General features: G+C 37.7%; 1 protein-coding gene across 1 annotated transcript; it reads left to right on the top strand.

Annotated features, from left to right (window-relative positions):
* Positions 1–5953: 5953 nt before the first annotated feature.
* Positions 5954–15291, top strand: LOC103986597 (3-hydroxyisobutyryl-CoA hydrolase-like protein 3, mitochondrial). Its single transcript, XM_009404629.3, has 10 exons — positions 5954–6219; positions 6856–6957; positions 7103–7167; positions 8615–8749; positions 8862–8958; positions 10462–10591; positions 13338–13513; positions 14099–14226; positions 14310–14411; positions 14957–15291. The coding sequence occupies exons 1-10, from the start codon at positions 6117–6119 to the stop codon at positions 15053–15055; spliced, it is 1137 nt and encodes a 378-aa protein (XP_009402904.2). The 5' UTR covers positions 5954–6116; the 3' UTR covers positions 15056–15291.
* Positions 15292–16130: the final 839 nt, after the last annotated feature.

Raw genomic sequence — 16130 nt, 5'->3', positions numbered from 1 at the left:
TACCCCAATGAAGTTGCTCACGTATTGTCCAAAATCTATAATAGGGCCTCTGGGGAGCATATTGGTGCCTGAACTTTGGCGTTCAAGATCCTATTATAATGTTATTATTAGTCGACCCTCAAGCATAATGCCAAAGAGTATATCCAAAGCTGCAAAAGATATTAATGTAATGCCAGAGTCCAGAGACTACTTGTAGTAGAGTCAACCCCTATTGATATGGCCTAGCCTTTTACATAAAGGGGATTAGATATTCTCGGGCTTTTCCCATCGGCCATAGGATAAAGAAAATATCGGATGGTCAGGGTGGATTACTTCACTATATGGGTCGAGATCGAGATGTTAGCATCAATCACATAAAAGCAAGTTGAAGGGTTAAAAGAACATCATCTCATAGCTTAGAGTGTCATGAGTACTAATCATAGATAATAGAATGCAATTCAACAATGCTAAGTTCAAAGAATTATATGATTACTTTAAAATTCGCCTAAGTTCATCTTAGTAGACCATCCACAAGCTAATGATCAGATCAATATAACTAATCGAGCTACATTAGACGGCCTTAAAAGGAGAATTTCAAGAGCTAAGGAAGCATAGGTGGATAAACTCTCAAGCATATTATGAGGGTTTGAGCTATGCCGAAGGTTTCCACTGAGCCAAGGAAGCTAGGATGTCGTAAGAGTTCATTTGCAAGGTCTTTAACTGCAAGTGCAAGTGAGAAATCCTTGAAGCAACTGATAGGTATTTATAGGAGGTCAAGATGATGTTTCACTCGCCCGATTGTCCCTTTGACTCTTGAATGCTTTGAGTAAAGTGGGACATATGGCACCATCAGCGTGGCCTAGGATATGTGATACCATTGTAGGGCTCTAATGGTCAAACAAATCATCATTTTGATCATGACCAAATCTATCATGATTTACATAAGGTGGCACATCAATAGGTTATTTCACCATGGCCCCTCTTTGTTGTAGGTAGGTACGATGCTACAGTTATATCTAGATCTACTCATATTTTCTTACTCATCGATAGAGAAGTGTGCCCCATATATGCATTAGCTGGACCCTCGTGCTATCATATAACAATGACACTAGTAACACGCCGTTACACTTGGCCTTGTGGCTACTTTGTGTTCCCCTGCGCCTATTCGCTTGACCCTATCATACCATTGTTGGGAAATCATGGGGGGCGACATCATATGCGCAGCGGAAGAACAAGAAAACAAAAATCCCCGATTCCCAAAAAGATGTTCGTCGTCGTGCGAAGATTGGTGCGCAAAAAATCCGCAAAACACAAAACTGCGTATAGAGATTGTGTTACTTAGGGAGATCGTATATCCTTGTTTCCTTGCAGATCTTTAGGAGAGGGTGAAGGAGGTCAAGCGTCCTCCTCTCTAGCGGTGATCCACACAGCAGGGTTGCGACGACGCTCCTCAAAACTCCAGGCCTACTATGAGGTGGAGAGGGAGAGGAGAATAGGAAGGGCAAGCAAAGACTCTAGCCTATGAGGCTATGAATCCCTCCTATTTATAGAGATCCCGTGTCAAACCCTAATGGGTCCTTCCATAGTGGGTATTGGATCTGCATCCAATAAGACAAGGGCTCCGTCGGATATCTCATATCCGAACCTCTACTCATCGCAATGCCTACCATATGTGTGTGACCCTCTAGGCCCAATATCGAGCTGGCCGTGAGTCATACTTGTCAGAACTCCTTATAACTCAGTGAATTATTATCTCTGTAATAATTCACTCGACTCATCGACTACGGACGTACTAGGCCACTACGCCGTAGTCCCTAGACGATATAGGGGAATCCAATCCATTGGACCTATCTGTCCTTAGTTACCATGTACCTATAGTCCCTCATCCATCTAATATCCCAGAGACCGTATATCGAGCATGGTGCTGTCAGACCCATACGGTTTCTACTCAAGTCTCGCTTTAATCGGATTCTCCCGGAGAACTCTTTCTCTCTCAACCCGAATGACCCTGGCCAGGGATTTGTCTGAGCAAGAACACATGAGATATTCCTCTCATGACGCCGAGAGTGGATGATCCTCTGTCGGCACTCAATAGCCCTTGTAAGGTCGACTACCACTCCCAATGACCAGCTGTACTAAATCTGGGACAGCCAAACCTATAAGTCTGATATCAAAGAGTGGAGCACTCATACAGGACATCCTTGGTGTCTCAAGTCTAAGGACCAGATACACCACTAGGACTACGGAATCGCTGTCTGACAATAAGGCATCATCAACCATCCAGTATTCCGTAAGCGGATCAATCAGTGAACTCATTCTCCAATGAGCACCTGTACTGTATCTCTAGTGTCCCTACACGAGCAGCTATGAGACTAGCTGCATCCATCATATGGACGGGTATACAGCACACCAGTCTATCCGGTTATCACGATGTCCCTCTCGAGTAACCTATGACCGGGATTATTTAGGATATGTGTTTAAAGGTGAATCGATCTCATTATCGTGATCTCATCATGATCCGATTCCCATTGCACAAATCCAAAGACATCACAATATATATATGCATTTATGCAATAGTTATAAAGTGATATACGCCAAAATATAATAAGCAAAAAGATTCTGTATCAAGTCACACGTGCCATCACTCACGTGATTAGCTTGCTGGGCACCTATGACTAGCAACCATAGCTCTCAACCTTTTGGCCTTTATATGCCACTACGCTTGGTTATTTGACCATATCATGCCACTACACGTAGCCTTGTGGCCCTTTGTGTGCCATCGCACATGTTCCCTTGACCCTATCATACCATCACACCTAGCCTTCTGGCTCTCTGTATGTCACTGTGCTCAGTCACCTGGCCCTAACATGCCATTGCACTCAGCCCTATAACCTTTCATGCACCCTCATGCTTGTTCACATAACCTTATCGTACCATCACACTTAACCTTTTGGCTTTTTATGTGCTATCGTGCTTAGTTATATGACTCTATCATGCCATTGCACTTAGCCTCATGGGCCTTCGTATGCCCTTATGCCTGCTCTTTTGACCCTATCACTCCATGACATTAAGACTTCCATCTCTTTATGTATCACAGTGCTTGGTCACCTGACCTTATCGCGCTACTGTACTCAGCCCTATGGCCTTTTATGCACTCCCATACTTATTTGCCTAACTCTATCGCACCATTGCACCCAACCTTTTGGCTCTCTGTGCACCACCACACTTGACCCTATGGCCCTTCAAATGCTTCCATGCCCGATCATTCAACCCATAATATGTTATTTAACGTAGCTTCTCAATTCTTTGCACATTGTCACCTTTGGTTTTCTTGAACTAGTACACCATCATTCATTGAAGCTTTGGATCTTTAACCCTCACATAAGATTCCAGTAATCATCAGAACTATGCCATTGCCACTTGCTTAATGCACTTCACGATGTCACAACAGATCATGCTCATCCACTTCGTTGCTATCACTAGCAAACTAGATCGATAAAGAGCCCGATGAAAGAAAGGATTGAGTCGAAAGCCTTGAATCTTTGACCTGCATGTTGGACTCCATTAATTATTGAAACTATTCCATTATCGGTTGCCTAATGCACCTCATCGTGCTGTCACAACTGGTTGTGCTCTTTCACTTCAACCACTATCACTAATATACTAGATTGGTAGAAAACTCACCGGAAGGACCAAGTCGAGCAAATTGACTAATGCCAACTTCATGGTAAATTCGGAGTCACATCCCCTATTCTCTTATACCATCAAACCTTAAGTGAACAATAATTCTTGACCCAAATTCACGATACTCCCTAGCCCAGGAAGTGGGGGGCTTATGTTATAGTGGATATGATATGGCTGACACGCTAGCATCACATATAGTTGATATGTTACCATTTGTGTCATATCACAAACACATCATCACTAACATTATACGCTATCCAACAATAATCTTAGCTCCATACGAATACATCATCGATTGACATGTGCCAAGTTCATATTTATATAAACATTATGACTAATCAACAAACGATATAATGTCTATTATGAATAATTATAATCAACTAGTGCAACTACCTTGAGCATATGGTATAATAGCCCCTAAGCTCCTCTATAAAAAGGGTCACCCAGGTACACTCAGATACACCGGAAAAAAAAAAAAGGCCCGTTAGACTAATTTGACTTATCCAACTAGTTTAGTTTACCCAAAACTAATATCAACTTAAGCACCGAAAGGATGTTGTCGAGATCGCCCTTCGACTTAGTTTTATAGGATCAAGAGTTCTGTTTGACAAGTTCTCCTAAAGACTAGCTCAAAAGGAAATTAGGCTGGATTCGAGTTGGCTTTTATCTCGATCAATCCAAAATTAACTCTAATAGTTTTTTTAACTTAATTTATGCAATGAATTATATTTATTAGAAAACTAGGTTTATAAGCACATTGACAAAGCTTTTAAAATGAAAGAAATTTCTCCGGGAGTGACTAATGTGAATATCTACTTATATTGTAAGCCTTATGTTGTCTAAAACTAGATTTCATAATGAGTGTGAGTCTAACCTCAATCTAATTAACAAAATCGTATATTGCATTAAAGAGAAAATTTCCTCAAATAAAGATCTACATATAGACCATTATACCAAGACATATTCTTACCTTCGTTCATGCATGATTGCATAGGATGAAGATGATATTTGCAACATTAACAACCAAAAAAAAAATGTAAAGAAAACAAAAATAATTTTAAAATTATTATCCTTCGTAAGAAAAAGGAAAAAATAAATTAAAAATAATTGAGACATCAAACACTACATGAAGCCAGAAAAAAAAAAAAAAAAAACAAGAAGTTTCAAACCCTTTACTTTTGATAAGATCAACTGTGGTATTCATTATGTCTAAGCGAAGTTAAGTCGACACTCTGTTTTTCGAGTGTTATTACATTCGGAAGAAAAAAATATATTTGATGATTCGAAACTTGATCAAACGATAAATTTTTTTTAAGGTAGAGAACAGTTGTTTCTTGTATCTCTCGTCCAATGATCATATCGGTGTATAAGCAAAAAAATATTCAAAAACAACTTAAGAACTTCAGACTAATTATGTGAATTCAATATGCTCATAATAAGAAAAATATTTCCTTTAGGTAACATATGTTTAATTGACACAACATCATTGTGGGAGTTGAGTTAACTCCACATATTTAGTTTTGATTAACAAAACATAATGATCACATCAACTTTCATTCAATAATCAATAAAAGGATACCATTTATATTATTTTTACTTTGTTAAAGTATGTGGTGTCTCATTAAACCCAAACCCTGTTTTGAATAAAAAAATAATTATAATCCTTTTTTTAGTATTTGTAATTTTATTTTAAAATTTTTAATATTTTCTTAAATAAAAACATTATTTTAAATTATTAATAGTAAAAAAATTATGAATAGTAAATAAGGGCCGTAAGCTTCATCCAAATCTTAATATACCAAAATGATCCCAAATAGAATGATAGAGTTATACCTGATTGATAAGATATTGGACTAATTATATATTATCCCTTACACTTAGATTCTATTAATATCGTGGTCCCTATATTTAAAAAATTAATATCGAGCTCTCTAAATTTTTAAAAGTAAAATAAATAATCTTATTTATCATAACATTGTCAACTACATTAACAAAAAAACAGAACATGAAACCCGAGAGTGATTGGTAAAAATATAATCTTAATATTTTTTTTTATTTCGTGGGATGTTAAAATTATCTTTTTATAGATAAAATAATTAGAAACAGAAGATCATCAGTGTCAATCCAAATCATGATATTGTGTATTATATCTTTCGTCGATATAAATAAGTATAAATAGAATTATTTATTTTATTTTTAAAATTATAAAAAATTAATATAATTTTTTTAAATAAAAGAATCGTGATATTAACCTAATATGGTTAAGTATGAGGGATTACGTGTAATTTCCCCCGTCGGCCGCTTTCCAAGTGGGAGCAAGTGCGAGCCACTCGCTTCCACTTCCGTCCGCAGGACTCCATCTCTCCCCGTTACCTGCTCCGTCCTCAAGTCCCTTGCCCCAAGCCCTGATCCCTTCCTCTCCGATCGCTTCAATCGTTCGGTTTCTCGCTGCCATGGCCGGCACCGCGGAGGATTTCGTGAAGGGCCGGGTCTTCCCTAACGGTGTCGCCGTCATCACCCTCGACCGCCCCAAAGCCCTCAACGCCATGAATCTAGGTTCGTACACCCTTCTTTTTCTTCTGGGCTCAGCACTCCAGTTGATGACGATCGCAGTTTTATTGCATGTCGAATTTCCTTGAAACAAAAAAAGAACTATTAGATCGATTAGTTGGTAACACCATCTACTTTAATTTCAGAAGAAAAGTCAACAGTTGGATGCTTGCTAGATAGGGTAATTTTTGCAAGCCGTTGCGGATTATAGCTGCTGAAAATTTATCGATGGTAATAAAAAACCACCACGTTTTCCGATGAGCGTATGCATCATTGTATTGATTCTATGTACATAAATTCTTGAGTTGATAAGGAGGAAAATTTCACTAACCAATGGAACTTCCTAAACATTATTTACATGATTCAAAAATGGGCAATGATCTTTTTCGTAGCTGGTGGAGCTGTTAAACAAGTGAGCTCACAGCTGGATTGCTGCAAGATATCTGTGTTGTGGTTGCTAGCGCTCTTTGTAAGAGGACATGTCATAGGACAGTGATTGCTATGATCTGAATCTTAGCTCCTTATTGCTTATGATGGGTGTATGGAATATTCCAGCAGACAATTGTATGAGTTAGGTTATTCCACTTGCTGATCTTTACGTTTTGCATGGTTTTGGTGATTGACTAATATAAAATGATGCAGAGATGGACTTGAGATTTAAGGGTTTTCTAGATGAGTGGGAATCAGATCCCAGTGTAAAATGCATCTTAGTAGAAAGCAGCTCACCTCGTGCCTTTTCAGCAGGTAATTTATCTGTACCAGCTTATTTTTAAATGTAAATTATGAACCTCAACTTCTCCAAACCGTCATTATTCACTCCCTCATTTTTTTATTTTTACACTCGAGAGAATTGGATTTGACATAGACATTGACTTCGTGACCACCGCAGGAATGGATATCAAGGGTCTTGTAGCAGAAATTCAGAAGGACAAAACTACATCACTTGTAACAAAGGTCTCTCAAAGAGAAATAGATTGCATGTTTTGCATTTGTTTTTGGTGCATGATGTTTTGTTGTTTATCACTGCTTTTGTTTGCAATTATCATTTGCATCAGGAAAGTAGACTTAAATGCATCTTCCAGATTGTTAAGCAAATTTATCTCATTTGAAGGAGATGGCAAATTTGTGTAGATGTCTCAAGACTTTTGGTTAATATAACAACAGATTGAGCACTTGGGAGCACAAGGCATGCTATTCTACTGGTGTTCTGGTGCTACAAAGTTGCATTTTGAAAATTAAATTACATTACATTTTGAAATTACAGATACATGGATCTTTCTTCATAGTGACGTTATTTGTACAAGTTAACTTCTACGCAATTATTCTTTTACCAGAGTAAATGGTGACATGGCCAAAATATGTTAATTTCCACCAAGGTATAGAATTTTGTATTAGTGGTAGCAAGAAGCATAAGGTTTATTACTTCAACAAATAGTTAAGATCCTCTGCTTGTCCAAACTTTCTTTGTGTTTCCTATTTTAGCAGAAATACATCACTTGATCTAAAAGTCTCTCAGATAGACGGATTGCATATTTTTCATGGTTTTTGGTGCATGATATTGTGAATTGTTTTTCATTTCTTTTGTTTGCATTTATAAGTGGCAGAAGGAAGGTAGTTATAAATGCATCTTCTAGGTTGAAAAAGGAACCTTTTTCATGTACTGCAGCAAGTGTAAAGCTGGAGAGAGGATACCTATATTAGGCAGCTGAAAGCTAGTGTAAATATTACAACCTGATATTTCCACATCAGCATATAGGGAAATGGAAAATTTATGATTGATAGCTTCAATATAAGCATTTTGGGCCTGGGGGGTATGCCACTCTATTTGTGTTGTTCAGCAAGTATAGTTGAATTGGGGTACTTCACAACTACATTATGTAACAGTACATTTTTGGAATGACATACATGAATATCTCCTTTTGTTACAGTATAATTTTGTAGAAGAATCCATGCTGACATGGCAAAAATTATGTCCTGTCTATTTTTAGGTGTATGAGAATTGTTTACTAGTGGTAGCAAGAAGCAGAATAACTCTATCACTTTAACGAATACTGACAAAATTTCTAAATGCTTCTTTTTTACTTATGAGTTAATTCTTTGATCTTAATATTCTAACATATTTGAAGTTCTTTCTCTTGCACTCTCCTTTTTCTTATTCAGTCAAATAGGTTGCTTCTTTGAGGTCATAGGTCCTATTTATTGTACATCCTGTTTTCTACTGGATAATCTTCATGTGTTATAGTATCTTCATGATCTTTTAAAGGCTGTTGTTTTACTTACATTTCATTATTCGTTATAATTCATATACTCGACAATCTTATCGGAGACACTTTTTGTCATGTAGAGTCTGAAATTTGATTTCGTTTGACTTGATCGGTCAAAAGATTTATTTGCCTTGCAGGTCTTTGCTGCAGAATATTCTCTTATATGTAAAATTTCTGACTATAGAAAGCCTTATATATCCTTAATGGATGGTGTGACTATGGGGTTTGGTATTGGGTTATCTGGCCACGGTAGATATCGCATAATCACTGAGGTACTAAAATTTTCCAATGCTAAATTTTATCACACTATGATAGTGCTTTCTGGCATTGTCTATGGCAAGTTATTTATTATTTTTTCTGTCTCTTGATTTGTGAGCATGCCAGAAAACTCTCCTTGCCATGCCAGAAAATGGAATTGGTTTGTTTCCAGATGTTGGATTTGCTTATATCGCTGCTAGAACCCCAGGAGGAGGTGCAATTGGTACGTAGTTTATATTAACATTTGCAATTAACTTCTAATTTTTTGCTTTAATATGGCAGCTTTCCAAGAGGTTCAGGCCCCTATATATATAACTGAACTTCCAAAGGCATCATTTTTTCTTTGTGCTTAAATCAAGATTTGAATATTTCCATGTTGTTAATTTGTTTCCAGTGCATGCAAGATTTCTCAAATTTGGACTTTATTTTGTTTTAAAATCTTGTGATAGTTTACATTTACACTAACCCAGACCATTAGTCCATCAATTTTAGATTGGGTGGAAGCACTAGCAAGGGTGGATTTGTTGGTGGCATACGTGTCGAGAGAGCCTGTCTTAAACTCTGAGTATAGTGGTGGTTGTCACCATTAATCTAGAAGTGGAAGACACAATAGAAGTTGAAGGGGCCAGTGTTTCAAAAAGGCACCCGAGTGCTCTCCTAGGCACTCAGGCGTGGCGAGCCCCGAGCGCCTCACAGAGTTGTTGGGCGACACGCTTTAGTGAAGTATCACTTGGGTGCTCGCTTGAGCCTAAGCACCGGGCGCCTTGGGTGAGCGCCCGATTGAAGCCGAGCAATCGAACCAGATGGTCAACTTTGGTTCAATTGAATACTAAATAATAATAGTAAACACCCCACCCCCACGTGCGACCCTCGACCCATAAACACTAGGTAGTTCGTCGCCCTAGTCCTGCTGTTGTCTTCGTCATTGTTGCTTCTGTGTGCAGCTCCTACCGCCAAGGGACAGGACTACAACTTCCTCCCATTGACAGACACATAGGAAGCTTCCTCCATCCCTAAAATTGCCATCCGCAGCTTCTCCGTCACCACTACCATCGTCCATAGCTTTCTCCGTCACTGTTGTTGTCGTCCATAGCTTCCTTCGCCGCTGCTGTCACCATCCAAAGGTTCTTTCATTACTGCAGCCCTCTCCTTCCAAATGTTCAACTGCAAGTGACTCATTTTTCCCCCTCTATTGTTATAACTACTATTAACAGTGGATTAAATACTATTAATAATGGATTGTTAATCCTTTAAGATATTAAAACTACTGTTATCATATAGTAAACTAAAACTGATATTAATCCTTAGAATCGTTGACCTATTTAGAACTAAATCCTATTTAGAATTAATAATAATTATTTAGCACTGTTAATCGCTATTTAGAAATATTATTAGTCTCTATTTATCTAGAACTGTTATTATGGTTTTAGGATTAATGGACAAGTGTATAAAGCAATGTAGAAGATTCGTCAAAAAATTTAATTTAATATCGTATTTTTATTTATATAATCATATTTATCAATTGTATTATATATTTTTATTTTTTAATATTCTAGAGCTCCTCACTTCGATCAGACGGGCGTATTGGCGAGTGCCTAGTGCCTCAGGCATTATGAGACCTTGACGAAGGATCCTTAGAAGCAATTGTTCCATGTGTTCTTCTATTCTTGGGATGTTTCTGGTGTGGATTTCTTTTGCTAAATTAGATGCATTACCTTGGTTACAGGTGCTTATCTTGGACTGACTGGGAAAAGAATATCGTCTCCTGCTGATGCGCTGTATATCGGTCTTGGAACACATCATGTCCCATCTGGAAGCTTGGCTGCACTCAAGGAAGCTCTGCTAAATGCCAACTTGTATGTGATGATTGTTCAAATCGATCATATTCATTTTATTTTATTGATTTTTTGCTTTTTGGGTGTGGACCAATGGCACACTGCCAAAACAACCATTGAATAACTTGAATGAGTTTAGGCCCTTTGTTTAATTTGTTAATCATTTCATGGAAGTTGCAGAAACTAAGAATGTAGAGAATTAACTTAATTGCTTGATATTTTCAATTTTTCTTTTACTTGATCAGGGATTTTTTCACTATGAACTAGCGCAGAAAATAGTGTTAGATTAGCTCAAACACCTATTTGTAGATTATTTTTGGTCTAAAGCAAATATTTGTTGGCTGCTTGGCTCTTGTTATCTGTTATAAGCATGAGTCATGCTTCACTGAAATTGTTTTTTGGAGCAAAAGAAATCTAGAGAGCTGTTTCTTTTATTTAGTCCAAACAGTTAGAAATCATTGTGATTGGAATTATTTGGATATACTCTCTTCATAGGACGTTTCTTTAAAATTCTTCAACCTGAGTCTCTGTGTTTCTAATCCAGTTCCATTAGACTAAAACTTTTTAAAAAGGCCATTTTGTTTCTTAACATCATATTTTATGCCTTCTCCATAGAAACAACTAAGAATTTTGTTTCTAGTCACTAGGCCCTCTGCTTGAGAATTTTGACCATCTGGTCTGTTAGTTCTATGATTTTAGTAAAAAATGTGAACTCACATTTATTCACATGCTAAGATGGGATAAAAATAGTAGTGTGCCAATGAATTTATGGGTTGTTTGAATTGGGAAATTTGAACTCATTAGACCTAATCTTTATGCATCTTTTAACTAGAAGAGAGGAATGCAGTACACTATCTACATGGGAGAAATACTTAAAATTGAACAACTGTGGAGTTCCTTGAATTCTCAAGAATGAAACATGAGACTACAATAACATGATTCTTGCATATTCCCAACCTTCTAACATGTAAACAATAGTGATTTAAAAAGGCGCTCGGGCGCTTGCCTAGGCGCCACCTGGGCGCTCTCCCGAGCGCAAGCGCCCGAGTGCCTCGCTTCATTTCCAAGCGACGCGCTTCTAAGAGGCACCACCTGGGCGCTCGCTTGAGCCTAGGCGTCGGGCACTTCGGGCGAGCGCCTAGGTTAAACTAGGAGATAGAACCAGCGTTTGAGGTCTGGTTCGGTCTTCGGTGCTTTAGTTGGTTCAATCGAACCAACTAAAGCACCGATATCAGCGTGACTTCCCCAACCCTAACCCTGCTCGCCGTTCACGCTACTGCCGCTACTGTTGTCACCGCTCTCGCTGCTACCGCTGCCGCTCCCACTGTCGTCGCTCCCGCTCCCGCTGCTACCGTTGCCACTATCTTCGCTCGTCGCTTCCTCTCCCACTCCCGTTGCTCGTTGCTACCGTTGCCACTGTCTCCGCTCGTCGTTTCCGCTCCCGCTCCCGTTGCTCGCTGCTGTCGGTGCCACTGTCGTCGCTTGCTGCTCCCGCTGTCGCTGTTGCTGCCACTGTCATCGCTTACAGCTGCTGCTCCTGCTCTTCTCAGTCAACACCCTCGGTCTTCCGACTCTGCCCTTATACTCTTCTCCTCTTTCGATAATATACTGTTAACAGTATACAGTATACAATTAACAGTATACAGTATACTGTTAACTGTATACTAGTAATAGTATTTGTATTTATTAGATTAATTTAATAACATATTTTTATTTAAAATTTTAAATAATTATATTTATTAATTATATTATATATTTTTATATTTTAGCGTCTCACTTCGCTCCGGCGAGCGCCTCGGGTGTTTTTGGACCTTGGCGCCTAGCGCTTTTTAAATCACTGTTTAACAGTGTGTCCATTAAGTTTATAATTTCTGGACTTGGCTTGTTATAGAAGTATCTTGTGGATTCTGAGAACGTTATCCATTTAAACAAAACTGTGTGTAACGACAGCACTTCATTGTTTCTTTATGATTGCTTTTTTATTTTTCTAATTATGGTGTTTTATCTAGGAGTAAGAATAGGTAGGATATATGGAAATTTCACCATATCTGAACCTGGACCCTACTAATTAGGTACCAAACCCAACTCAGATGCCTACTTTGCTACGATTAAAGGGTACTTGGATCCAGTTTAAGCAATTTGGATTGACAAAGGTATCCAGGAAAACCCAATCCTCTGCCATTGTCATGAAACAATGAGTAAGCTACCAGTGAATTTCATCCTACCTGAACCCTTCTGGTACCTAGTAACTAAATATGGCCAAGGAACCAACTCAGGTATCTATTTTTCTACTCAAACCCATCATGTACCTGATTATGAATATCCAAGCTTGGTTTAAACGGGTTGAATAAACCCAAATTTCCAAAAAAAATCCAATTTGCTGCCTTCCTAGTTCTACATGCATCTCCTTATGTCAATATTTTAACTGGGGATGCATTTCATTTTGTCCATCCTAGAAAATTGTGCTTGCAGCCGTTGGTTTGCTATTGTGTTTTCTAAAATTGGTGTTCTACCTGTATTCTCTTTCATCAATAAATCGGTTATGCATTATGTTCTCTGTGCTGTAAAGCTATCCTCACAGACATCATGTTGCTCTTGCATTTTCTGATATTGTGTATTATCTGCATGTTCTGTTGTCAATATTTTTTATTGGGGATCCATTTTATAGGTTCCTTCCTGTAAAACTATGGACATGTCAAATTTTGGTGTTACATGTTCTCAGTAAAAACAATGGACTCTTTTGACCTGCAATATTTTCTATTCACAGCTCCAGTGAGCCTGACAAAGACATCCAGGCACTGTTAGCTGAATACGAGAAACCTGTTTTAGAGGCTCAAATGAAAACATTCTTGTCTCAGATTGTTTCATCTTTTGGAGCACATAGATCAGTCGCTGAGACAATAGAAGAGCTGAAAAGGCATCAAATGAGTACTGACTCTACAGGTATGTTCTCATTGTACGAGGATGAAGATAATAATTAAAGCTGGTGTTAACTCGATTTCCATGAATCTTGGGTCAAATGTCATTTTTTGGATTTCTTTTTTCTCCATTCTAATTTGTCCCTTTGTCTATTACCATGACAGAATGTTGTGCAAGGTCAAATTTATCTGCCAGATTTGCTTTCATTACCTAGTTTCATGTTCAAGTTTTTCTGACTGTTTGAGCATGGTAGATTGCATTTAGGGGGTCACTGATGCTTTTAAGTGAATCATAAAATTTTATATAATGCATAAAAATAGACTGCCTCTTAAAGGAGATATCAAGTTCTAAATGTCTGGTGAGATGAAGATTTGTGTCATTGCAACCCATGCTGACTTGCCTCATATATCAAGCTCACTGGTTACTGACGTTTTGAGCATCATTGAAACCATTTGTCTTATGCTTTCTATGAATTTTTTGAAAATAGGTACATCCTATTTGCTGTTAGGTTTTTGTTCTGAGTATACAGACCGTTAGATTATCATGTAACTGGAATGAACTTTAACTACTTTGTTGATGAACTCATCTAAATGATCAATTTGGCTGCAGTGGCAGAATGGGCTAGTGATGCTCTTTCCGGACTTGGTAAAGGTGCTCCTTTTTCTCTTTGCATTACCCAGAAGCATTTCTCCAAAGTTGCATTGGCACATGAAAACAATGAACATCATTTATCAAAAGTAAGTCCTTCAAGCATGCTCTATTAGATGGTTTATCAACGTATGATTAAGTCGTCTAGTCATTACTGATATTGCAACTTCAGCTAAGTGGAGTTATGAAGGCTGAATTTCGGATCGCCTTGAGATCCTCAGTTCGAGATGATTTTGCTGAAGGTGTCCGAGCAGTGTTAGTGGACAAGGACCAGGTACTTTAGATATCTGAGAAATATTTTTCCGCTTGTTTAAGAGAATACTAGGAGCATGATTCTGTGACTAGGAAAGTGATTTTGGCATTTATGAAGTGGTAAGCTCTTTCTGGCTGAAAAATCTGGATTTTGTAACCTAATAGTTCTAAGCTTGATTTCTTAGGAAAAACTTGTCTAGTCTGAATCATGCTTCCATAACAAAATTGTTTCCAGAACTAGTGCAAACTTTCAAGATATATTGACGGCTCAGCAATCTAAAATATAACAACACATTGAAGGAACTAGGTTGCTGTAATCAATCTATGAAAACTAGAAAAATAATGATCTCTCATAGTGGGTTTCTAAAAGTTGAATGAGTATTATGAGACTATATTGCTGAGATGGTTTTCTATATCATATATAAGCTTTGCATCTCTTCAGAAATAGGATTTATTGACTTAAATAAATTATCATAGAGATGGAGAAATATACTGATATGTAGACGCTAAGATGATATACATGTAAAATCCTTCTTTCCTATGTCTCATGCATGCGTTTCTTTGCAGAATCCAAAGTGGAACCCATCGAGATTGGAGGATGTCGACATGGCTGAAGTGGAGTCAGTTTTCGATCCTTTACCTGCTGAAAATGAATTAGATGTATAGTGACCTACAAGATATGAAGTCATCATAAGGCAATCATCCAACAAAACATCATTAATAAAGAACACATGAACTGAATACTGCCTAGGTATATGCCTCTTTTGTCATCTTATTCATCGCTATGATTGCGGCAGGCTACTAAGGACTGTATTGCAGGCATTTATGGTGGTCTGTTATCGTTTACAAATGTTGAATTTGGAAGCTTTTGCCTATGAGAAAGATGGCCGACCATAAACCAACTATCATGCCCTCCCATTGTCTACTGTTCATTATTCAAGCAACTTCTAAATATTTCTTGACTCTTTACCTTACTGTAGAATCTAAATGATGATGTAGGTTGTCCAAAGCTCTTCTAATTATAAAAGAACTAAGGTGATGAATCAAGTTAGAATAAAAACATAAATTGAGTCTCTTCAAAAATTATTATTTTTATTTCAGATATTTGGAACATCAGCACTATTTTTTTTCTTAGTTGTACTATTAAAAGATACCAACTTCCTCGGTCTCATGAATTGAGCGGTTGATCGATGCGTCTTGTGGTTTTACTTATAGCAAACGATAGCTATTTCATGTTGCAAATAGATTTGCGATTTGAGATATGACATGTCACACTTGCCGCTAGCTTGCAAGTCAAAATAGGATTTGCCTTTTGACTCTTTTTGTCCTATTCAAACACCTGTTGTCACGTCTTCTACCTGCAGAGCGTACTTGCAATGTTCTTTTGTATCACAATATACCGTTTGATATAGGTGATATCTATTGATCAGATCGATACAAACAGTATATCCATATATCCTTTTTTATATATCATGTGTTAGTATGTTTTGTATAATTCGGTAATAAGAACCATGCTTGCAACCCATGTACAACTCCAACATGCTCAATTGACATGTCACACTTGCATGGGTTAATTACATATTACCCGCTTAGTTAGACCTCTTTAGTTATGAAAGTAAAATATCTAATTTCATTTATCCTAACTCTGTTAGTTTTACTGGCGGAAGCATGAAAACGATAGACAAAATGATAATGTCAACATTCCAATTATGTTTTTTATTGTGACGAATGATGACACTAC

Source organism: Musa acuminata, chromosome BXJ1-6 (genome assembly GCF_036884655.1).
Source record: "Musa acuminata AAA Group cultivar baxijiao chromosome BXJ1-6, Cavendish_Baxijiao_AAA, whole genome shotgun sequence".
Classification (NCBI taxonomy): Eukaryota; Viridiplantae; Streptophyta; class Magnoliopsida; order Zingiberales; family Musaceae; genus Musa; species Musa acuminata.
The sequence above is the reverse complement of the archived record's forward strand: the minus strand, read 5'-3'. Positions and strand labels throughout refer to the sequence as shown.

Coding starts and splice junctions, on each gene's coding strand:
- LOC103986597 (XM_009404629.3), top strand. CDS start 6,117: ATGGCCGGCACCGCGGAGGATTTCGTGAAGGGCCGGGTCTTCCCTAAC. Junction 8,750..8,861: donor GATATCGCATAATCACTGAG/GTACTAAAATTT, acceptor TGAGCATGCCAG/AAAACTCTCCTTGCCATGCC. Junction 14,412..14,956: donor TGTTAGTGGACAAGGACCAG/GTACTTTAGATA, acceptor GTTTCTTTGCAG/AATCCAAAGTGGAACCCATC.